The 26684-nt window shown below is 36.0% G+C and overlaps 1 protein-coding gene across 28 annotated transcripts in view; it reads right to left on the reverse strand.

Annotated features, from left to right (window-relative positions):
- Positions 1 to 26684, reverse strand: part of ZEB1 (zinc finger E-box binding homeobox 1) — a 202861-nt gene that overhangs the window by 50581 nt on the left and 125596 nt on the right. For 25 of the 28 annotated variants that reach the window (XM_032259718.1, XM_032259709.1, XM_032259690.1 and 22 more), the window contains one exon: positions 20741 to 20941. The exons of 2 other annotated variants lie outside the window; for them this stretch is intronic. Coding sequence is in view for 8 of the 26 variants with exons in the window: in XM_032259690.1 (XP_032115581.1) it covers positions 20741 to 20941 (201 nt within the window). In the remaining 18 variants the exon portion in view is untranslated. Of the gene's footprint in view, positions 1 to 20740; positions 20942 to 26201; positions 26632 to 26684 lie in introns of those variants that run through there. One more of the 28 variants, XM_032259710.1, reaches the window with a different exon arrangement.

Genomic DNA, 26684 nt, shown 5'->3' on the forward strand with positions numbered 1-26684 from the left:
TTACTTGACACAAACTGTTCAGTAAAGTTAGCTATGATTATTAATACTAGGCCAGTGGTTTGTGAACTTGGGTGATTTTTTTTTTTTTTTTTTTACAGAAGTGGTTGTGGTCTGCAGAATAAAGGCTCCATCAAGATATCCATATCCTAATACTTTGACCCAGTGACTATATTACTTTAAATGGTGAAATGGACTTTGCAGATGTGACTAAAGTTATGGACCTCGAGGTGGGGAGATTATCCTGGATTATTTGGGTGGGGCAGTTAATTACATGAGCTCTTAAAAGTGAGGCAGGAGTGGAGACATGATATGGGAGAAATGGGACTTGATCATCTTCCTGGCTTTAAAGATAGAGAAAAGAAGTCACAAGCCAAGGAATGCAGGTGCCCTCTAGAAGCTGGGAATGGCCCTCTGCCAGCAAAAAAAAAAATGGGGTCCTATATGACCAAAAGAATCTGACTATGCCACCATCTAAGGAAGAAAATGAATCTTCCTCATGAACTTAGAGAAAGAAATACAACACTTAGATTTTAGCCCAGTGAGACTTGGGATGGATTTATGACCCACAGAGCCGAAAGAAAATAAATTTGTGTTGTTCAAACCATAAGTGTGTTGTCATTTGCTATGGCAGCAACAGAAAACCAATACAAGTGGTTAAATATTTTTAGAGCAGAGAGAAGAATGAAGGTAACAGCAATTTGCCAGCTAGCTACAGAGAAGATTGCCCTGTAGAGGTCAATGTTGTTTTCTTTTTGCTGTTTTAGTTTCACTGGATACTATGAATCTGAAAATCACCAATCATGTAGTAATTACTAGATCCTAGCCTTATTGGAGGCCATAGGAAATTAAAAAGTATATGATACATCTTAAGATGTTTCTATATGAATGGGCATTGATACTGACAGAATCACCTCTGCACTGGTGCTCTACTATATGTATTATATGTATGGATGCCATATTTAATGTATATGTATTTTTCTGTTGGACCTAGAAGAAAAAAAGAATAGCATGCTTTGGAATCAAACATACCTGGGTTTGAACCTTGGCTTTTCTATTACATAATGTGTCATCTTGGCAAGATATTTAAGCTTTCTGAGCCTAGTTTTCCTTATTTTTAAAAAGGAGCCAACATCTAGCTCATAGAGCTATTCTAAGTATGAAAACAAATAATGTATAGAAAAGCATTAGCACTAGGTCTGAATAGGTACACTATTATTTTTCTTACCAAATATGTGAAATGTGGGGTTGCCACTGACTGTTCATTTATTGTGTCAGCCTTCCCAGTCCTTCAGTGTTTTAGAGAACAGGCATATTCTCTCAAACCCCAAACCAGACCTGAACAGAAAAGCCTAATGAAAGCAGAATTAGCCTGATTTATCCTTGCCCTCAATGCTGAAGGTATGGAGACCAGGTCTGAAATAGGGGGAAAGTAAGCTGGTACTCTGCAACATGGAGGCATATCAGGAAAAGTATAAAAAGCTTTCCTAAATCCTTTGGGGCAAGATATCTGACATTCTATTAGACAGGCTAGGAATGGAACAAGAGTCAGAGATCTAGGAATCCTTTGACCTCCTATGCATTTTGCAATCTGAATTATTATTATATTCCAATATTTTCCCTCTTGTTCTATTACTGCTTATTAAAATATTTTTGAATATCCCACTTTTTTTTTCAAATAGCATATACTAACAAAGCCCAAGGAAAGGATTCTTTTTGTTTGTTTTTGCTTCATTTTGGTCAGAAATTTTCAAAATTTGAAAATTTTTCTCAATTTGAAAAATTTTATTTACAGAAAAGCTGTAAAAATATGAGTTAAACCCTTTAACCTGCATCCCCTAAAGAGAACATAACATAATCACAGCAGTATTATGAAAGATGTAAAATTAACATTATACAATGCTATTAACTTATCTAGGGATCTCATTTGCCCTTTTCTAGTTTCCACACTAATATCTTTTTTTTTTTTTCTGGCCCAGGAGCCAATTTAGTATTCTACATTGTGTCATGTGTCTATAACCTCCTGTAACCTCTATCAAAATTTGATAATCCAATTTGTTTGTCTTTTAAAAGTTGCTTCTTTTTTTGTATTTTATTACCTTGACATTGACACATTTGAAGAGTACTGGGCACTTACTTTGTCGTATGCCCCTCAACTTATATTTCTCTGATGTTTCTAATTATTAGATTGAGGTGATGCATTTTCAGCAAGAATATACTAAAGCAATAGGTGCCCCTGTCAATATACCACACTAGTCGCACATAGTATGTCACTATGTCTTATTACTGGGGGATATTATCATCTGTAATTGATCATCTGGTTAAGGTGGTGCCTGCCAGGTTTTTTTCCACACCAGTTATCATGTTTTTCTTAGCAATTATTAATTATCTTCTGGGAAAATACTTCAAAATTATGAAAATATCTTCTTTCTGTTTACACTTTCACCCACTGATTTTAGCATTCATTGATGGTTCTTTTGAACAATTATTACCATGGTATTTGCCTAGTGGTGAGTCTCTATTCCCATATTTACTTATTAATTTATTCTTTCTTTTTTTTTTTTTTTTTTTTAAGAGACGAGGTTTCACCATGTTGATCAGGCTGGTCTTGAACTCCTGACCTCGTGATTCACCCACCTCAGCCTCCCAAAGTGCTGGGATTATAGGCGTGAGCCACCGTGCCCGGCCTACTTATTAATTTATAATTGGACTTCTACTATAAGAAAAACCTGTCTTTTCCCTCCCAGGTGTTTAAGTATTTATTTCAATACAGATGGATGGATATTTCTTTTATTATCTGGATTATAATAATGCTATCATTATTTATTTTGCTGCTAAAATTGTTACATAATTGGCTATTGGGAACTCCTTGGCTCCTGTGTTTGTTTGACATGCCTCATCATTCATTCATTTAGTCATTCATTTCTTTAGATGGAGTCTTGCTAAGTTGCCCAGGCTGTTCTCAAACTCAAGCAATCCTCCTTTCTCAGCCTCCTGAGTAGTTAGAATTACAAAGCCTCCTGAGTAGCAGGGATTACAGGTACATGCTGCTGCATCTGGCATTTATTTATTTTTTACTTATCTATGTGTAGTTACTATTCCAGGCTCATCTTGTATTTTCTCTGCCCCAGATTAGAATCAGCCATTTCTCCAAAGAGGCTTAGTACCTTCTACTGGAGAATGGTATTTGAATCCTAGATCTGGGTATTATATATGTTCACTACTACTGGGTGTCACTGCTTCCATGTCTTGTTAGTAGACAGGGTTTGGAAATATATGTATGTACACTAACATACTCATCTATATTTTCATATTTACCTGTTTTTATATATATTCAGAATCATGAGTTCATACTGATACCTCCAATTCCAATTGAACACCATAGCCTTGAACACACTAGTCTTTTCTCTGACAGTGTGAAACCTGGGTCTTATTATCTTAAATGTATTTACTTACTTGTTATATCCCAGTATACACATAAAGTAGTTTCAGAACAACCCAAATCTCTATGACAAATTTAATCATTGGAAGGAGAATGGAAATAGGGTCGTTGGCATAGGGGGAGGGGTGACACTTCCCTGAGTACACCTTTTTGTACAGCTTACTTATGTAACTATGGCAATGTTTCTTATAGACAAAAAATAAATAAATCATCCAGCAGACATGGAGAATGAAAAATGAAATACCAACAGTGTATAAAACTATTATGAATGAGATATAGAAAAAAAGAAATTACCTACGTAACTCTGGAAAATATTTAAAATGACTACATATTATAAGGCTAATGACCAAAAGACCTATACACACTGTACTCTAGGTAGCAAATTTGTTTGATTGGGGTTTTAAAGAGAGCAGAATATACAGCAAGGTTCAACACTGTGGGGAAAGCCCAAACTCCTTCATAGTGCCACCTCTGAATACTCACATACTCAGAAATACTTAAATATTCATACAGTATATTTAGTGCAAATTGAAGTGTTCCCTTATAAGTAGAGCTAAAAAATAAAACATCATTCAGGGGTCATCTCGTCCATTGTTTTCATTTTACATATGTATAAGTGGAACTCAAGAGACAGTGGTACAGTGAAGACTAGAAGCCATGTGCTTAACCTTTTCTACGTCATACACCACCTCTGGCTGAAAATGATTCCAAAGAGTAGGCTCAACTGAATCTTGACGGATGAATACAATTTGCTTCAAGGCTTAGATAGTGACTGATGTATTCTTTACACATATTACTTACAGTATTTTATTATAATTTGTGCCCAAGACAGCATTACTACTATGTGATATATGATCAGTTTTAAACATTTTGAACATTGTTTGTCTTCACATTTTTGTAAACATGTACATTTCTAGAGATTCAAAAACTACATGTGAGAAAAATGTTTTTAAATCACTGTTACTTGGGACAGTTTTAAAACTCAGCAATTTCAAAATATTAATAGCTAATACATTAAACAATATTTCATATTATCAGATTAGTTTTATATATGTTTTAAAAACTGAAAGTATAAGGAAGCCTTTAAGACAGGTGTTTCAAAAGTTATACTTAAAAAGTTTAACTGACACAAGCATCAGAGTTTTTGGTTGAACCACAAGATCTTTTAAGATTAATACAGGTATGTTGGAACATTGCCAAGTTATACTTTCTTCTCTACAAAGAATATTTAAGTTGATAGTATTTTAAGCCAATAGCACTTACTGTAGAAATTTTATTTTTGAGAATGAACATGTCCTAGTTTAGTATCTACAATAAAATATTCTTTTTCCATATAGTTCTTCCTTTAAGAACTTGATTCTAATTTGGAGTTTCATTCACAGATAATAGCTTTTTAAAGGTACTTACTCTACATACTTAAAATTTCAATAGCATATTATATTTCCCAAAATAGCTTAGATCTTTGACTTACATTATGTAACAGATCTGTGAATATCAGAATATTAAAGTGTTATATCATATTTTTTAATCTGCATAGGTTAAACCATTCTTGCATCCCAGGAATGAAGTCCCAGTTGATCATGGTGTATGATATTTTAAATTTCCTATTTAATTCAATTTGTTATTATCTTGTTGAGGATTTTTGCATCTATCTTCACCAGAGATATTGGCTTATAATTTTCTCGTGTTCTTATCTGAATTTGATATCATAACAATGCTGGTCTTGTGGAATGAGTTTGGCAGTACTCCACCTTCAAATTTAGAAGAGTTTGAGAAGAACTGATTCTACAAGTTGATCACTTGTCATTAATTCTTCCTTAAATGACTAGTACAGTTAACCAATGAAGCCATCTCATTTTGACTTTTCTTTGTTGGGAGATTTTTGATTATGGATTCAATCTCCTTACTTGGTCTGTTCATATTTTCTATTTCTTCATGCTGTATGTTGGTAGTTGCACATTTCTATTCATTTATCCACTTCTTCATGATTATCCTATTTGTTAGTGTATAATTGTTCATAGTAATCTATAATCCTCTGTCTTTGTTTAGTATCAGTTGTAGTGTACCCTTTTCCTTTTAAATATATTTTTGAAAATTTTAGATTTGGGGGCACATGTGCAGGTGTATCACATGGATATATCACATAATAGTGATGTTTGGGCTTCCAGTGTACCCATAATCCAAGCAGTGAACAGCTGTCAGGTAATTTTTAAAATCCTAATTCTCCTTTACCTTTCCCTTTTTAGAGTCTCCAACATCTGTTATTTACATCTTTACGTCTTTATGTACCCACTGTTTAGCTTCCACTTAGAAGTGAGAATGTGCAGTATTTGATTTTCTGTTACTGAGTTATTTCATTCAGCATAATGGCCTCCAGCTCCATCCATGTTTCTACGAAGGACATAATTTCATTCATTTATATGGCTGCATAGTATTTTATGGTATATATGGACCAAATTTTCTTTATCCAATTATCCACTGATACACACTTAGGTTGATTCCATGACTCTGCTATTCTGAGTAGTTCTCTGATAAACATACAAAAAAAGTGTCTTTCTTATATTATTTCTTTTCTTTTGGGTAGATGCCCAGTAGTGGCATTGCTGAATCAATTTTAGTTCCATTTTTAGTTCTTTCAGAAATCCCCAAATTGTTTTCCATAGGGATTGTACTAATTTGCATTCCCACCAACAATGCATAAGAATACCCTTCTCTCCGCAACATGCCAACATCTGTTGTTTTTTGACTTTTAATCAGAGCCATTCTAACTGGTGTAAGATGATTCTCATTGTGGCTTCAGTTTGCACTTCTCTGATGATCAGTGATATCAAGCACTTCTGAAATGTTTGTTGGCAACTTTATGTCTTCTTTTAAGAAATGTCTGTTCGTGTCCTTTGACCAGTATTCAGTAGGGCTGTTTTTCTCTGAGTTATTTGGGTTCACTGTAGATTCTGAATATTAGTTCTTTGCTGGAGGTACAACTTGCAAATGTTTTTCTCCCGTTCTGTAGGTTGTCTACTTACTTTGTTCTTTTCCTGTGAAGATGCTTTTTGGTTTAAGTCCCAATTGTGTATTTTTGTTCTTGTTATATTTTCTTTTGGGGTCTTAGTCATAAATTCTTTGCCTATGTCAATGTCCAAAATAGTTTTTCCTATGTTTTCTTTCAGGATTTTAATAGTTTCACATCTTACATTTAAGGATCTTTAATCCAACTTTAGTTATTTTTGTATATGATGAGACAAAGAGGTCCAGTTTCGTTCTTCTGAATGTGATTAGCCAATTTCCCAGCACCATTTACTGAACAGGATGTCCTTTTTATTTTTGTTGAATTTGTTGAAAATCAGTTGGTTGCAGGTATGTCACTTTATTTATAGGTTCTCTATTCTATTCCACTGACCTATGTGTCCATCTTTATACCAGTATCATACTGTTCAGCCTTGTAGTATAATTTGCAGTCAGGTAATGTGGTGTTTCTGGCTTTGTTCTCTTTGCTTAAGATTGCTTTGGCTATTTGGGCTCTTTTTTTTTTTTGGTCCATATGAAATTCAGGATTGTTTTTTCTAATTCTGTGAAGAATGACATTGGTAATTAAGGACTGCTTTGAATCTGTAGATTGCTTTGGGAAGTATGGTCATTTTTAACAATATTGAGTCTTCCAATTCATAAGCATGAGATGTTTTCCCATTTGTGTTATCTTCCTATAGAGATCTTTCACCTCTTTGGTTCAATGTATTCCTAGTTATTTTACTTTGGTATGTGAGTATTGTAAATGGGATGGAGTTCACGATTTGGTTCTCAGATTCGGTATTGGTTTACAGAAATGCTACTTGTTTTTGTACATTCATTCTGTGTCCTAAAACTTTACTGAAGTTGTTTATCAAGTCTAGGAGTCTCTAGGATTTTCTAGGTATGGGGGCATATCATTGTGACCAGATAATTTGATTTCCTCTTTTCCAATTTGGATGCCTCTTGTTTCTTTCTCTTACTTGACTGCTCTGTCTAGGACTTCCAGTACTCTGTTGAACAGGAGTGGTGTGAGTAGGCATTCTTATCTTGTTCCAGTTCTTAGGGTAAATGCTTTCAACTTTTCCCTATTCAATATGATATTGGCTGAGAGTTTGTCATATACAATTCTTATTATTTTTAGGTATGTTCTTTCAATGCCTAGTTTTTGAGGGTTTTGTTTTTAACATAAAGGAACACTGAATTTTATCAAAAGCCTTTTCCATGTCTATTGAGATGATCATATGGTTTTTGTTTTTAATTCTGCATATGTGGTAAATCACATTTATTGACTTGAAAATGCTGAACCATCTTTGCATCCCTGGAATAAAATATACTTGATTGTGATAAATTTTGTTTTTGATGTGCTGATGAATCTGGTTTGCTATTATTTTGTTGAAAATTTTTACATTTATATTCATCAGGGAGATAATTAGTATCACACAATGAGTTAGGGAGGTATCCCTCCCTCCTCTTTTTTGGAATAGTTTCTGTAAGACTGGTACCAGCTCTCCTTTGTAGATCTGGTAAAACTGTCCTGTAAATCTCTCTGGTCCTGGGCTTTTTTGTTGTTGTTGGAAGATTTTTTATGATTGATTCAATTTCATTACTCATAATTGGTCTGTTCAGGATTTCTATTTCTTCCTGATTCAATCTTGGGAGGTTGGTTGTGTGTTCCAGGAATTTATCCATTTCTTCTAGGTTGTCTAGTTTGTGTACATAGAGATGCTCATGTAATCCCTGGAGCTTTTGTATTTCTGTTGTATCAGCAATACTGACATTTTTCTAATTTCTGATTGTGCTTATTTGAATTTTCTCTTTTTTCTTCATTAAACTAGCTAATGGTCTATCAATTTTGTTTATCCATTCAAAGAACCAACTCTTCATCATGTTGATCCTTTTTATCATTTTTTTTGTGTCAATCTCACTTACTTTGGCTCTTTGTTTTCTCTTGTCTTCTGCTAGCCCCTTTACTTTGAGTCTATGGTTGGTCTTTTGTCATTAGGTGGGTCTCTGGGAGGCAGCAGATGGTTGAGTCCTGCTTCTTTTATCCAATTTGCTAGTGTTTATCTTTTAAATGGAGTATTTAAGCTATTTATGTTCAAGATTAGTATTAGTATGTGTAGTTTTGTTCTCATCATAGTTTTGTTATCTAGTTGCCTTGGAGTCTCAAAATTATGTAATTGCTTTATTGGATTTTTGAGGTTTCAATAAACCTGTGTTTTTATGATAAGTATCCTTTCATTGCCTTGTTTAGAACTCCTTTGAGCATTTCTTGTAAGATGGTGTAATAATAGTGATGAATTCTCTCTATGTGTGCTTATCTGGGAAAGACTATTTCTCCTTCATTTATGAAGCTTAGTTTGTCAAGATATAAAATTCTTCACTGACATTTTTTCAAGGTGGCTAAAAATAGGCCTCCAATCTCTTCTGTCTTACAAGGTTTCTGCTTAGAAGTCCACCATTAGGCTGATGGGCTTCCCTCATAGGTGATTTGACACTTGTCTCTAGCTGCCTTTAAGACTTCTTTCTTTTTTTTTTTTCTTTTTTTTCCCATTTATTTATTTTATTGCATTTTAGGTTTTGGGGTACATGTGAAGAACATGCAAAATTGTTGCATAGGAACACACGTGGCAGTGTGATTTGCTGCCTTCCTCCCCATCACCTACATCTGGCATTTCTCCCCTTGCTATCTCTCCCCAGCTTCCCACCCCCCACCGTCCCTCCCCTATTTCCCCCCAACTGACCCCAGTGTGTAGTGCTCCCCTCCCTGTGTCCATGTGTTCTCATTGTTTAACACCCGCCTATGAGTGAGAACATGCGGTGTTTGATCTTCTGCTCTTCTGTTTGCTGAGAATGATGGTTTCCAGGTTCATCCATGTCCCTACAAAGGACCCAAACTCATCGTTTTTGATGGCTGCATAATATTCCATGGTGTATATGTGCCACATTTTCCCTATCCAGTCTATTGTCGATGGGCATTTGGGTTGGTTCCAGGTCTTTGCTATTGTAAACAGTGCTGCAATGAACATTCGTGTACACGTGTCCTTATAGTAGAACGATTTGTAATCCTTTGGATATATACCCAGTAATGGGATTGCTGGGTCAAATGGAATTTCCATTTCTAGGTCCTTGAGGAATCGCCACACTGTCTTCTTTCATACTTACCTTGGATAGCCTAATGACTAAATGCCTTGGTCACATTGATCTTGTATTTTTCAGGTGCTCTCTAAATTTCCTGTATCTTGATGTCTACATCTCTAGAATATTGGGAGATTTTCCTACATTATTCCCTCAAATATTTTTCCAAGCTTTTTACTTTTTCCTCTTCTCTATCAAGAATGCAAGTCATAGGTTTGGTAGCTTTACATAATCCCTTATTTCTTGATGGCTTTGTTCATTTTTAAAAATTCTTTTTTCTTTGTCGGGGTTAATTTCAAGCTCTGAAATCTTTCTTCTGGTTGGTCTAGTCTATTGTTAATGCTTTCAACAGTGTTTTGACATTCCTTCAACAAATTTATCATTTTCAGATGTTCCATTTTGTTTTTTAAAAAGTATATCTATGTTGGCTTTCATCTCTTAGATTGTTTCTCTAGTTGCTTTGTTTTGGTTTTCAACTTTCTCTTGGATCTCATTAGGCATCTTTACAGTCTGTATCTTAAATTCTTTATCTGTCATTTCAAAGTTTTCATTTTCATTAGGATTCACTGCTAGAGAGCTAATGTGGTCCTTTTGGGGTGTCACAATATTCTATTTCTTCATGGTGCTGGAGTTCTTGTGCTGGTTCCTTCTCACGTATAGAAGCTGTCACTCTTATTTTTGGATTTATCTTCATTTGGGTGGGATTATTTTTCTTTGCCCCGTGAGGGTGTGACTCTTGCATATGTTGGGTTGTGTCCTTTGGCTTTGCGTCTGTGTGCTTTTAGGGGGCCAAGACTCTGTATAAATTCCTTGGTTATAGATAGCCTTAGTGTACTAGTTTTCTGAAATGTTAATTGTTTATAGTTTTTAGCTATGTTTTGCTGCATGTGTGGTAAGTCTCACTGTTTCCTATAGAGATGCAGAGTTGGAGGTTTTTGAAGGGGGAAGCTTATCTCATTCCTTAGTGCTGTGTACTTGTCAGCAGGAGTTATATTGGGTTGTTCAGTTCACCTTAGAGGCCAGAAGGTGATGCCTGCAGGTAAGAGCTCTCTGAGTACTGTACAATGATGGCAGCAGTTCTTGTGACAGGGCCATGTAATTTGACCTCCTGGCCAGTAGGTAGTGCTGGCAGGTGAGTGGCAGTTGCAGTGATAATAGTGGGATTTTTAATTGGCCTTTGTTAACAGGAAAGTACGAGGGTGTCCCTGGTGATGGGTGGGGTATGTGGAGCTCTCAGTGTTCCCATCCCATGCTCTGTCCCTAAGGCTGGCTAGAGGGAGCAAAGCTGGGTGGGACTCGATCAGGTAAGCCTGTGATCAGGGTCTCTGAGGCAGATGTGACTTCAGGAGGGGTGTAGAGGCAGTTCTCAGGCAGCTGTAACAATACTCTAGGGAGGCATGGACGCACCTCTCCTGTACCACAAGTGCTGGTTCAGGGTAAGAGGTCTGGCTTTGAGTTTTCATCCCTGCAGATGGCCATGGGGCCCACCCAGCCTCTACATCCCTGACTGGTGGGTCTCCCTCCAGTGTCCACCCCACCAGGTGGCCCAAATAGTTATGTTAATCCCAAACCACCTGTGCCCAGACTGCCATGCCACCCTAGGCATTCCAGAATGCGAGACTCCCTGCAGTAGAAACCATGGCTGTGAGGCCTCAATCTTCCTACTCTGGTCTCACGAAGGGAGGGGTGTCCAGCTTCTGTACCATCTGAAAACCCCTCATCACATTCTTCTCTGTGTTCTGACAGTGGGGTTCCTCCCCTGCTTGAGATCAGGCCACAGATCTCATACCCATGTTCCTGGGTGCTGTGCTTCAATCCTGGCAAACTGGGACCAGGCTAGTGGATTTGTCCTCTGGCTCCTTAGGGTCAAGCACTGGCAGTGATGGGAGAGGTGAACTGTTCCCAGGCAACCAACAAACCACTCAGGTGGGGCAATGGAGGCCCCACTGTGGGTCCCACTCTACAGCAATGGCCAGGGAGGCAGTCTTAGGAGGGATTGGCAGGCATTAGAGTGTGCGGTTCAGATTCACCTCAGCCCTGCAGGAATGGTGGTGGATCCTGAATTGGGCATGTGAGTGTGCATGGGCCCCACTCTATCCTGGCAGAAAGCAGATGTAGCTCAGAGCAGGATGCAGGGCACTGGGGGGTGGGCACCTAGAGTCATGTTTTGCTATAGTTGCCTGGCATGCTGAAGCCTTTTGGGCTTCTTGTGGCTTCAAGCAGTGCCTCTGTATGGTCTCTAAGCAGCTTCTCCTACCAGTTCAAAGGTCTTCAGGGGTTGTGTGAATTCTTGTAGCTAGAATTTCAGAGGTCGACAGAGGGAATGTGGTGTCCCTGGGTTTCTTCACTCACACCTTCCTTGGGTCCATTCTGGTCCCAAGGTTCCTAGCAATACTGAGCCAGCAGTGTGGCTTCCTACGTCTTCAATCATGGTGTCTGTCATGGCCTATATATTAAATTTCAGTGTTTTCTCTCAAAAGATCTATTCAAAGTGTGAAAGTTTACTCAAAATTTTGGTTTCTCTCTGTGGAAGAGGTGCATCCCAGATGCATCTATTTGACTATCTTTACTCCCTCTCCTCCTTTTTCATTTATTATTCAATTTGGATATTCCCTCTTTTTTATTTTTTATTTATTTTTCCATTTATTTTATTGCATTCTAGGTTTGGGGGTACATGTGAAGAACACGCAAGATTGTTGCATAGGTACACACGTGGCAGTGTGATTTGCTGCCTTTCTCCCCATCACCTACATCTGGCATCTCTCCCCTTGCTATCTCTCCCCAACTCCCCACCCCCCACCGGGACTCCTCTATTTCCCCCCAACTGACCCCAGTGTGTAGTGCTCCCCTCCCTGTGTCCATGTGTTCTCATTGTTCAACACCCGCCTATGAGTGAGAACATGCGGTGTTTGATCTTCTGCTCTTCTGTCAGTTTGCTGACAATGATGGTTTCCAGGTTCATCCATGTCCCTACAAAGGACACAAACTCATCGTTTTTGATGGCTGCATAATATTCCATGGTGTATATGTGCCACATTTTCCCTGTCCACTCTATCATCGATGGGCATTTGGGTTGGTTCCAGGTCTTTGCTAACAGTGCTGCAATGAATATTCGTGTGCACGTGTCCTTATAGTAGAACGATTTATAATCCTTTGGATATATACCCAGTAATGGGATTGCTGGGTCAAATGGAATTTCTATTTCTAGGTCCTTGAGGAATCGCCACACTGTCTTCCACAATGGTTGAACTAATTTACACTCCCTCCAACAGTGTAAAAGTGTTCCTATTTCTCCACATCCTCTCCAACATCTGTTGTCTCTAGATTTTTTAATGATCGCCATTCTAACTGGCGTGAGATGGTATCTCAATGTAGTTTTGATTTGCATTTCTCTGATGACCAGTGGTGATGAGCATTTTTTATATGTTTGTTGGCCTCATGTATGTCTTCTTTTGTAAAGTATCTGTTCATATCCTTTGCCCATTTTTGAATGGGCTTGTTTTTTTCTTGTAAATCTGTTTTAGTTCTTTGTAAATTCTGGATATCAGCCCTTTGTCAGATGGGTAAACTACAAAAATTTTTTCCCATTTTGTTGATTCCCTTTTTTTTTTTTTAATTCTAGCTAAACATTTTTGTTGATTTTATCTTCTCAAAAACTAACTCAGTTTTGTTGATCTTTTGTTCTGTTTTTTCTACTCTTTATTTATTTGTGCTCTAATCTCTATTATTTCCTTCCTTCTTCTAATTTTGGGCTTGCTTTGTTCTTTTCTAGTTCCATGAGGTACAGTATTAAGTTGTTTATTTAAGATCATTCTTTATTCTTAATATAGGCATTGATTGCTGTAAAATTCTGTCTTAGAACTGCTTTTGCTGCATTCCATATATTTTGGTGTGTTATGTCTCCATTTTTGTTTCAAGATATTATTTTACTTCCCTTTTGATTTCTTCTTTGACCTTGGATTGTTCAGGAGTGTGTTACTTAATTTCCACATATTTGTGAATTTTCCAATTTTCCTCCTGTTACTGATTTCTGGTTTTATGCCACTGTTGACAGAAAAGATACTTGATATAATTTTAATATTAAATTTGTTAAAACTTATTTTGTGGCCTAACAAATGATCTATCCTGGAGAATGTTACATGTCTGAGTGAGAAGAATGTGTGTATTCTGCTACTGTTAAATGGAATGTTCTGTATATGTCTATCAGGCCCATTTTGTCTAGTGTTGTTCAAATCTATAGTTCCTATATTTTCTGTCTAGATGATTTATCCATTATTGAAAGCATTGAAGACCTGGTATAATTACTGTTCTGCTGTCTATTTCTTCCTTCAGTTAATATTTTTGTGCTCCAAAATTGGTGGCAAATAATATTTAGAATTGTATAATCTTGATAAATTGACCTCTTTATTATTACATAATGATCTTCATTGCCTCTTGTGACAATTTTTTTTTTTTTACTTCAAAAGTATTTTGCCTGGTCTAAGTATGGCCACCACTGCTCTCTTTTGGTTCCACTTGCATGGAACATATTTTTCCAACCTTTCACTTTTATTTTATACATGTCTTTAAAGGTAAAGTAAGTCTCATGTAGGCAGTTTATAGTTGGGTCAGTTTTAAAAAATGCATTTAAAGCCTGAGCAACATAGCAAGATCCCATCTTTCCATAAAAGCTTCTTCTTCTTCTTCTTTTTTAATTAGCCACATGTGGTGGCATATGCCTGTACTCCTAGCTACCTCAGGAGGCTAAAGTTAGAAGACTGCTTGAGCCCACAAAGCTGAGGTTACAGTGGGCTGTGATTGCATTACTGCACTCTACTCTGGGTGACAGAGGGTATTTTGTACCTCTGTATTAAAAATATGCACAGTAACTACGTATTTTGATTACTGAGTTTAATCTATTTACATTTAAAGTCATTATTCGTAAGTAAGAACTATTGTCATTTTACTGTTTTCTGAAAGGTTTTAAGTGCCTTTGTTTCTTCTGCTGCTTCCGCTGATATTTTAATATATATATTTGTAATGGCATGGTTTGATTTCTTTCTCTTTTGTGTATCTATAGTTTTTTTCTTTTAATTATCCAAGAGGCTTACAAAGACCATTTTATAGCCATAAAAATCTATTTTAAATTGATAAGAACTTAATATCCATCACATATAAAAACTACACTTTTACCTCTTCCCTCCCACATTCTATGTTGATATAATTTACATACTTTTATATTGTATATCCACTAAAAAATTATTGTAGCTATATTTTAATGCCTTGTGTTTTTAATTTTTATATTAGAGTTGTACAATTGATTTACACAACATCATTATAGTATCACAGCATTCTGAATTTATTTATTTTTTTATCTATCCCCTAAGGAATTTATCCTTTGAGTTACAAACAATCCAATTATACTCTAAGTTATTTTAAAATGTAAAATTAAGTTATTATTGACTATAGTCATCCTATTGTGCTATCAAATATTGGGTCTTATTCATTCTAACTATATAGAATAGTATTTTTTTTTTGAGACAAGAGTCCCACTCTGTTGCCCAGGCTGGAGTGCAGTGGCACAGTCTTGGCTTACTTCAACCTCCAACTCCCAGGTTCAAATGATTCTCTTGCTTCAGCCTCCCAAGCAGCTGGGATTACAGGTGCCCACCACCACGCCTGGCTAATTTTTTTGTATTTTTAGTAGAGGCGGGGTTTCACCATGTTGGCCAGGCTGGTCTTGAACTCCTGACCTCAGGTGATCCTCCTACCTTGGCTTCCCAAAGTGCTGGGATTACAGGCATGAGCCACCACGCCCGGCCTAGAATAGTATTAATATATAGCTTTGAATTTCTTTGCTAGGGACTTTTATTCTTTCATGTTTTCATGTTGCTAATTAGTGTTCTTTTGTTTCAACATGAAAAACTGCCTTCAGCTTTTCTTAGGAAACAGGTTTAACAGTGACAAAATCCCTCAGCTTTTGTTTTTGGGAAAGTATTTCTTCTTCATTTCTGAAGTATATCTTTGCTGGGTATAGTATGCTTGGTCAGCAGTGTTTTTCTTTCAGACTTTGAATATATCATCCCACTGTCTCCTTGCTTGACAGGTTTCTGCAAAGAAATTTGCTTATAGTCTTATGGAACTTGCAACTTTTCTTCTGCTGCTTTCAAAATTGTCTTTGACTTTTCATAGTTTGATTGTAATAGCCTTGGTGAAGACTTTTTTATGTTCAATCTATAGGAGTTCTTTGATCTTTACAGATCTGAATGTTCATTTGCCTCTTCAGATTTTGAATTTCTTGTCATTATTTCTTAAACAAGCTTTCTAACCCTTTCTTTGCTTCCTCTGAGGTTCCTAAAATGTGTATAATGGTTCACCTGAAGATGTCCTATAAGTCCTATAGGCTTTCTTCACTTATTTTCATTCTTTTTGTTCCTCTGAGTGGATAACTTCAAATGATCTGTCTTCAAATTAACTGATTCTTCTGCTTGACAAGGGTGCTACTAAAGCTCTCTATTGAAATTTTCAGTTCAGACATTATATTCCTCACTCTAGAATTTTTTTAATGGTTTCTGTCTCTGTTGAAGTTCTAGTTTTCTTTATCTATTATTTTCCTGATTTCATTTAGTTTTATGTGTTCTCTTACATCTCACAAATTTATTTAAGATGATTATTTTCAATTCCTTGTTCAATAATTTACGTATCTTCATTTCTTTGGTGTCAGCAGCTAGATATTTATTTTCTTCCTTTGATGGTGCTGTATTTCCTTGATTCTTCATTCGTTAATTGCTTTCATTTCTACCTTTGATTTAAAAAAGCAGTCACCTCCTCCAGTCTTTACTGACTGGCTTTGGGAAAGACTGTTTTAGTCTGGAACTGCTGCTAGAGCAAAATACCAGAGGTAGGGTAATTTAAAAAGAAATTAATCTCTCACAGATCTGGGAGCTGGGAAGTCTAAGATCAGGACACTGGCTGATTCAGTGTCTGCTAAGGGCCTGATCTCCTACCAAAGGCCCTACACCTTTTCATACTGTTGCATTAGGGATTAAGTTTCAACAGGAATTTTAGAAGGGACACAAATATTCAAACCATAGCAAAGACTTCTACCAGTGGGCTTGATTAGAGATTCTGAAGGTCTCTCAGACCTTTTCTGTGGATTTATCAGCTCCAATCTTGTTTCCTTTAGGCGGCTCGTTTTAGGACTTCACACTCTCTTGATTCCACAAAGCCAGGCCTGGTTCTGAGAGTCTCCCATTTATTTTCCCTAGCAAAGTATCCTGAAGTGTTTCAAGGTTGTGGGCCTTCTCCCAAATCAGTAGATTTGTGCGGCTGCTAAGATCCATTTCTGTTGCTTAGATCCATGTGTTGCCTGAAGAAAATCACGTAGGACATACAAAGGGACATGCAGAGCATCATGTCTATTGAACACAGGGTACTAGGGGCAAACATCAGCTAGTTGGAGAAGTCCGCAGGTGAACTGTTCTGCAGGATTCATAGTTTAGTTTCAGTGGTGTCCTCAATCCAGTGAGTAGGATTTACAGCTAGCTGTTGAGAAACACATGCTGGTTGTCATACATTCCTTCCTCTTCTCTCCTCCTAGCTATAGCCAGTTGAATCAGCATTCTGATTCCTTCAGTGTTCTGGGTAGGACAAGACAGAGGTGAGCCTCCTAGGTGCTATCTCACAAGGCTGAGGAAGCCAGGTACTCACCTTGCTCTTGCTTTCCCTTGTGGGAGAATTGCTGGCCAATGGGCCTCTCTTGGCACTGAGCTATGCTGCTTTAGAGGATAGATAATGCAGGTTAAGTGAAATTGCTCTTCGTACCCTCTTCAATATGTCCATTCCTGATGTACTTTTTGCTACACCAGGGTGCTGGAACCTAGCAGCAGGACTCTGGGCGGGTCCCACAAATGTATTCTTTTCTGTGAATGATTGCCAAAATTGGTGTTTATGTGGGGGAATAAGGGCTGAAAACCTCTTCTTCTGCTAAGTTGTTCACATCATTCTCCTATTTATCCCTTTTGAGATTTGTTGGGCTTTTTCAATCTGTAGTATGGTGTTTTTCACTTATTATAAATAAAAACCCCAGCCATTATTTCTTCAGCTAAGGCTGCTACCCTATTATCTTTTCTCCTGGCGTAAGGTATCTTGGACCTTCATGTATCTTAACCTGTTTTTCATATTTTTACTATGTGTCTCTCTGACTTCCATTTAGTGTAATTTTTCTCTATCTTCCAAATCATTAATTTTTCTTTAACCCTGTTTAATTTGCTGTTAAATGTATCCTCTGAATTTCAAATTCCTACTATTAAATTTTTTATTTTTAGCTCTATTACTCTTAAAACACATCGGTTGTATTTTGTCATATCATAGCAGATAATTTCAAGTTCATCTGACTTTTCTTTGAACAAGACAGCAGTCATTTTATAATCTGTATCATATAACTCTAGTAATTAGCCTTTATGGGTCAGTTTCTGCTTCCTTTTATTTCTGATAATTCTCACGCATGTTTCTATCTTCTTGCTAAATTATTTGGGAGAGTTCTATGATACTAGGAAGAAGATATATTCCTCCAAAAGACTTGTATTTACTTCTGCCTGGTGCCAATAGATCTTTGTAGCAGTTCCACTTTAAACTCAAATATGGCTTTAGATTTTCAGTCTACACAGCAATGTAAACTTGGGTTTCAAATCAGTGTGAGACAGCTTGTGGTTACTACTTCTCAGAAACAATCGTCCATTGCCTGAATACCTAACCAGGGAAACTTTGCTTGCTGACTCTCAGGGATGCTAGAGATGGTAAATTGTTTTTACTTCGTCGGTATAGTCAAGACATAATCCATAGTAGGGGAAGATCTGCTATTAAACTATCTTTGGTGGTCTCAGGCTTTGTTTCCTCTTGGAAGCCTGAAAATCACCTTACATTTCCCTGGTTAGGCAAATATATTCAGGGCCCAAGTGTTGTCTATGATCTTCTCTGTTTACTTCTATGGGTTCCTTTATTCACTCAGATTTTGACAAGCTAATGTCTTATTTAGCTCTTTAGAACTGCTAAGAAGCTTTTTGTTTTTGTTTTTAATCTAGCATCATTAGTTGTTTTCAGTAAAAAGGCTTAGTCCAAACAATCGAACCTAACATATTCTCAGAAGCAGAGCCTCTTCACTGATTTTTCACCTTTCTTTCTCCCTTCATCTATTGTATTCTTCTTACCGCCCCTTTTCCCAGACAGATCATTTCCTTCTTGATTCCATTATTAAGACTCTGGATCAACTACATAATTTAGGCCACAGACAAGAAATACACAAGAAACCCTTGCTCCAAAAATGTTGGAGCTTAGTATTAACAAGTTAATAACTCTACCATTAACCCGCTGTCTTAAGTGAGCAAGTCAACTTCTCTGGGTCCTATTTTCTAGAAACCTGGGACTGTATCTAGAAACAGGCCTTCCCAATTCTTATATATTCTATCTCCTATATGTCTTTCAAATATCTCCCTTCTATTCCCATCCCATGGCAACTACTTTAACTAAAAAACCCTTAACACTGCCTGATTATTATAGCCTCCTTATTGAAGACACTACCTCAGGTTCTTCCCTTTAAAATTCTTTTTCCATACTGCACCAGATTTATTTATAAATTATATTATGTACTTTTAATTTAATGATCTTCTCATAGCTTCCATGATAAGGTTAAAATTCTTGGACACAGCACACAAATTACTTCATATTTTTTCTCTTGTTTACTTCTCTGATCTCATTTTCTGTGAACACTTTGCTCAAGCCTCTGTGGCTTCATGTGTATTGCCTCTTTTGCCTGAAGCACCTTACATTCACTCAACTTTGCCTAATTAACCTCCATCAGTCCTTAAGAACTCTGTTTTAAGACCAACTCTGCTTCACTCAGAACTCTTTTAGGACTTTTTCCTTCTCTAATGTGGATGTTCCTGCTCAATGCTGCCACATAATGTATACCTAAATACAACTATAATGTATTTGTGACTTATTTATCTATCTTCTCTATTAAGCCATATAAACATCGTTCATGCAGAGTCTCAGTCACAGTTGCAACTCATTTCTACAGAGGTTGCTGAACAGACAAATGAATAACAATATGAAATGAGAGGGCTGATTATATTATTTCAAAAGTCCCTTGTTAACCATTAGATTTATCATATTGTAGAAATCTTAATTTCTTCCAATGTGTGCCTATTATCTGAGTCTTTATCTATATGTCCACATTTCATCATCCAGATATTCTGACCTGCACGCCTGACCTACTTTCCCAGATTTTATAGCCTTAGTTTTGATATCTTGTCTAGATGACTTCTTTGAATTTGAACTCTTGCTGGGAAACTTCTCCTTTGACTGGTCTTGAATTTGAGCTCTTGCATGCACCTGTTTGCCTTTTCTGATGCCCTTGTTCCTGACCCCCAACCTTTCTAATTAATAATATGCCACTTCCACATTCTATTTTTATATCACTGGTGCTTAACCTGGCAAGAGAGGCTAAATAATTTAATTAATTTATTAGGAAGAGTAGAAAGAAGAAATTTTAGATCTAGAATAAAAGACTAAGTCCAAGTCCAATTTCTCCATTTGACAGATGAGGGAAAAGGTTAAACTTTCAGTGTTTACTCACTAAAAGTGCAGCAAGTAGAGGGTCTCCTTACTTTCACTGCTCCTTCCGCTCATCCATGCTTTGAGTAAAGTAAAAATTTAAAGCGAGTGAAAAAACTACCTTACTTGAAGGATTCTGATGTGTATGTATAGAGAAGCTACAAACAGTAAAAATATCTCCATAATTTATCTGTGTTTGGGAATTTTGCACATTGAATTATAATTTCACTATACCAGTATAATATTTATTGATTTCTAAATAGAGTATTCATTTGGGGTTACAATAGGAAATTAAAGGTAGGTTCAATTATATCAACAATATTTGGAATGCTTGATTCTGGTTAGTATATTCCACTAAATTTCAGTACATTATATTCATTGTAAATATGGTCAAAATAACTTTCTTATTCTGCTTCGTAATCTACTTTTTAGTAAGTAAGACACCAAATATTTATTGGTTGCCAAATTTACTATTGATTTCAAACTTTTCATCCAATTTATCTTTTCAGTTAATATATACATTAATCGCAAGAATACAATAGTACCTAAAAAAATCAGACTTACTGTCATCCTCCCAGCAGTTCTTAGCATTCCCTTCTCTTTCACTGCTCCTCCCTGGTAACACTGTCTGGTCTGTTGGCAGGTCATCCTCTGGTACACCTTCACAATCAGCTGCATCTGTAACACTTTCTTCTTCCACAATATGGAGTTTGTCTTCATCATCTGAATCTGAATTTGTTTCTACCACAGTATTATAATTTGTAACTGTAATACAAACAAGAAACAAATAATCAAAACCAACTAGTATAAAAATCAATTTTTACATCTCAGAAAAATAAAAGTAAAAAAGATACTTAAAACAGATTGTAATTCAATGTTTTCTTTTAAATGATAATATGTAAACAATTAATTTATTTGACAACACACATATAGAACACTTACTATATATTACATGACCAATATGACAAATAATAGTAGCTACCCTTATTGACCACTTACTAGATGTAGATGTGCTTTATAAATACTAACCCATTACATTCTTTCAACAATTTTATAACAACCTTACGAAATAGAGTTCTACCACTTACTACTTATATCCTTGTTCTATAGGTATGAAAATCAAGGCAGAGAGAGGATAACTTTTCCAGGACCACAGCGAGGAAGTGGCAGAGCCAGGATTTGAACACCAACCGTCTTAATTCCACATTTTGTGCTCTCCAACTCTATATTAAACCTCCCCTCCAAAGATAATGAGCCTACAGTATACAATATTGCTTATATACAATTAGGGCTTTGAATTCTTAAAGTATTGCAACTTAAGAGGCCATCTTTCCCAATAAAATAGCATCACATCATCAAGTTTACCACAAGTATTTTTAAATTGTCAATAGGCCCATGCATTACATTATTTCTCCCATACCGACTTTAGAAGGAATCAACCAATTTAGTCAATTATATGTAATTAAGTTTGTCATTCTGAAAAACTATTATTTGAAAGTTTTCAAATGAGCACCTTTTTCTAAATTTTTAATGAATTTCAACAAAATATAAAATTATTCTGAATGAGTTCCATGAGTATAAGCTGAGAATAAAATTCTCTAAAAATAAATAATATAATCAATGCTTTCCTTTAGAGCTCTTGTAATAATCACTCTAACAGGATAACTATTTAGTACTTCATTGGGTATGGTCATTAGAATACCTCTTTTTAATTACTTGCAGGGTGATTCTTATTTGCTAAGAAAAGATTCAGAAGAAAGGAGAAAAAGAGCTTTATTTTTTTTGGATAACTAAGCAGTAATTAGTATCAGTTATTCTTCCCATTGCTTCCTTAAATTTTCCAACCATGCTTGAAAAATAATCAACCAAATGCTTAAATAATATGTATATATAACCCTCTCCCCAAATACACACACACATACACACACATACACACACTCTCCTGAGAACATGTAGGAAGAAATACAATTAAAAGTATGGGTAGATATTTAAAGGTGAAAACAAATAACCCAAACTCCAAAACTGCTTTTATAGACTTTAGGGAAGACTCACTGTCCAAAAGAGTACCAGAGGTCACCGCTGTGCTCACATATTAGGAGTTCATCAATATCTTGTGTCAGAAGAAAAATGTCAAGTGTTGTTACGGCATTAATATTTTGGTGTGCTTATGCTGTTCCAGATCTTTTCCCAAGAGTAATTATTTTTATCCCTTATTTTATTACAATAGTAATCCATGTAAAATCAGTCAATGCAAAACATGTAAAGTAAGTAAAAGCCCTGTTTTTCCTTCCTCAATCCACTCCATAAAGGTAAAAATAATAGCAAATTTTATTATTTCAATGCACTAAGTAGGCATGATATGAATGATTTTATATACCTTTTCTTATTTAGTTGTAACACAAACCTCATCTTATATACACTTATATGTGTCTTACATTTAATATAAAGCCAGCATAATTTATATACAAATGTGTGTATATAATATATATATATAAAATTCAAAACACACATGATCACATCATACTGCTTTGCCACTTATATTCTGCCACTTTATAACATGTCTTTGAAGCCTTTCTATGTCAGTACAGACAGTCCCTGACTAATGATGGCTTGATTTACAATGTTTTGACTTTATGATGGTGCAACACCATTCTGTTTTTCACCTTTGGTACAGTATTCAACAAATGACATGAGATATTCAATGTCGTATTAAAACACAGGCTTCACGTTAGATGACGTGAAGAACTGTAAGCTGTAAGTGTTCCAGGCACATTCAAGGAAAGCTAAGCTCAGCTACGATGTTTGATAGGTTAAGTACATTAAATCCATTTTCGACTTAACAGTATTTTTGGCTTACAATGAATTTATCAGTACGTAACACCATCATAAGTCGAGGGGCATCTGTATATATAAAGCTTTCTTCTCTCCCTCTGGATGGCTACACAGCGTTCTATTGCAGAGATATACTTTAACCTATGAACTATTGATAAAATTTTGTCTGTGTTAGGCACTAGCAACAATGTCATGATAAATTTTCTTGTAAATATGTATTAATTTTGGCCATTCCTTAAATACACTTATCAGATAGATTAATAGGGGTGAAACTGTTGAATCGAAGGGAAGACTTATGAAGTAGAGACTGTTAAACTGCCTTCCAGAATAGTCTTATGTTTCCACAAATATTACCTGAAAAGGTCTATTCAACATATCAATATAATAAAGAAAAAAGTTCCTTTAATATACTAATGGGAAAATATGTGTCATGACAGAAACAGTTACACTATGAGCAGCCACACTGTGAGCAGAGTGGAGTATGAGTATGGGTAAGGGGAATAATTCTAAAGGGCTGGTTCACAGCTGACTGTTAAGTTTTCTGAGGGGCCTTTAACTCATAGTAAGAGGCAAATACACACACACACACACTTAGAATGGAGATGCTTACTGACAAATGATGCACAGTGCTATTAACTTTCATTTTTACTTTCAGGACTTATTAGTTAAGGTCATTTTAAGTTGGCATTTATATATGACAAACTAAAATTAGAACATGGTAAGTATTTGCTGAATATTAATCAATTCTATACTCCACTAAGACCTGGCTATATTAGGTAAAGTCTTATTCACTGCAAAGCTCTCATTATGCTTGACCAGTGAAACTGCACACCTAGATAGCTGACATTCTGATATTTTGCAAAGGGAGGCTTCCAAACATCTTTGGTATCTCGAATTGGCCATGGATTTATGTTGGTGCCATTCTTACCTTTTAATAATGTACTATTGCAGTTTAACATTATCATTAATTTTGTTAGCTGTAGGTTCTTTGGTTGACCTTGGATTGCACATTTAACATATTTATATCTAGAGTATTTTGGGCTTGAAAATTTCCCCCAAATTAGGCTTTTAGGCATATATGCATTCCAGTTCAAATACTTGCTTGCATGCTTCATATTTTTTACTAAGTTCTTTTCAACCAGAGATACTGGAAGCTCAAAGTGCTCTTAAAGACTGCCTATCACTTTCTGGGACTCTAGCAAAACTCCTTCCCGTCCCTTATATAAGCTGCCACTGTGATATGGAAGATTATGTTATGCATCCAAAACACAGAGATTGCATATATTTTATAACTGTCTTGTGAATTTTCCCAGAGCATGTTTGATATGTGTCATAAGATAGGAAAAAGAAAAAAAATCAATGTATTTTATCTGCTGAGATGGAAAAAAAGACCAATAACTATTTTCCAAGATTTTTAGTACCTTTTGGTTCCATCACTTAGCTGAGAGAAAACAAAACAAAACAAAACAGTAAAAACTGCTGATATTGGCCGGGCGCCGGTGTCTCACGCCTGTAATCCCAGCACTTTGGGAGTCTGAGGCGGGTGGATCAAAAGGTCAAGAGATCAAGACTATCCTGGCCAACATGGTGAAACCCTGTCTCTACTAAAAATATGAAAAATTAGCTGGGTGTGGTGGCACATGCCTGTAATCCCAGCTACTTGGGAGGCTGAGACAGGAGAATCACTTGAACCCAGCAGGTGGAGGTTGTGGTGAGCCGAGAATGTGCCATTGCACTCCAGCCTGGGCAACAAGAATGAAACTCCGTCTCAAAACAAACAAAAAAAAACAACCTGCTGATATTAATCACTGAAACTGAAATTATAGTCAAGTTTACTTGTATTTTTGAATCTATCGTTTTGTTTGTGGATCTACAAAGCTTATTTTAAAAATGGCCCACCACCAATACAGACTAATGCAGGCCCTTGATAAATTCTATTAGCCAATGAGGGCTTCAGTTATCTAAATGTTCTGTCCAATTATCTCTGTACCTCTGTACTGTTTAACCTTTGGCTGAAAATATGATATAGTTTATCTGAAGATAACAATCACAGGTGATCATTCATGTCTTGATTCTGATTTTAATTAAAATATCAAGAAAGCAAGGACGAAGAAAATATAGTAAATGGAGTTTTAAAAATCTTTAAACAAGATAGACAATATGAATTTAAATTTCAATAAAAGATTGTAACATTTTTAATACATTGCTATTGTCATCAGAATGTAAAGACATGTTGACTTCTTGATTGTTGTTGGTATTATTTGCTAATATTTAGTGCCATACACAACAGTACCCACTGCATACAGCAGCTATGAAGATCAAAAAATTTTTAAATGTAGTGTGCTTAGATCAGTGTCTGGTACACAGCAAGGACTATACAAGTGGTTTTCTGTTCCTACTACTATTATCTTAGTAAATCTTTATAGAAGCTCCTAAGACGTAGGTATTATTACATCTCCATCTGATAGGCAAAGAAAAATAGAGCACTTGAGTAACTTGTTTGAGGTTATGTAGCTACTAAGTTGAAGAGTCAAAGCTAGGTTGGCTGGATTCCACAGCCTACACACTTTATTATGTGCAAAGAGTCCTGACTGAAAATTGTTATACTGATGATAAATATTCTTAAATTTTTGTGTCTGTACCTTTTTTGGGGTACTGAAATTCCATACTTAACAATTTACCGCTGCTGATATTTTCAAATGACTAAATAGTTTTAACCATTAGAATCTCATAATATAATGAACAGCATATTACAGGGTTAAACAGTATATTACAGGGTAATATCATCATTATAGTCATTAAAAGAACTTTCACATATTACTTTTAGCACTTGATTGAATGGAGCACTGTATCAATAATAGTAATTAAAGTCTCACATAAGTGTTTCTTAATGTACAATCACAAAAAAGAATTAGGTAACTTAGATGAATATGGTTCCAAAACAAACCAATACATTCTCAATTTTTTATTCATTGCAATGAAAGCAAGATCACCTGAATGCTTTATAAATAAACAATCTCACTGTAATCATTTATTGTAACTTGGAATAGCAGCATAGGCCCATGCAGAGGAAAGAAACTTAGGGAAGTGGGGAACGAGGAGGGAAAAGATTAACTTTGAGGTCTTCAATTCTTGTCAGATGATAACTGTGGCATGTGTTGATTAAAGCCACAGGCTAAGGCCACATTTTTACCTATTTTTGCTTGCGCAAATGCTTTTCTTTCCAGGACGCTCTTACATTATGCCATTAATAGGTGCTTAACTACATCCCACTCATTCCCATCAAGCCCCTAAGCACACACTCATCTGCATGTTAGAAAAGAAAGAGAAAATCTCTCTTAGAAAATCTCTCTTAGACTGATCCTTAAAAACTAACAGATTACTTTTAGCAAACTGGTTCATTTATCAAATTAGCATATTGTCATAATTTAAGAAACACCTAGAAAAACACATACACTCTGAGTTGTGTTCTACAGAGCCAACAGACCGTACCTGTTAGCACAATGCTGAGAACACTACAAATTTAGGCATGAATGCTGAGAAATATAAAGATACAGGTGGAGACACTGACCAAGTATTTCCATTGTTCTTTAACATCAATTGGGACTAAAACAACACAACACACGCATACACACACACACACACACACACACACACACACACACACACACACACA

This window comes from Sapajus apella, unplaced genomic scaffold, assembly GCF_009761245.1.
Source record: "Sapajus apella isolate SASKATOON/1434 unplaced genomic scaffold, GSC_monkey_1.0 scaffold111, whole genome shotgun sequence".
In the NCBI taxonomy this organism is placed as follows: domain Eukaryota; kingdom Metazoa; phylum Chordata; class Mammalia; order Primates; family Cebidae; genus Sapajus; species Sapajus apella.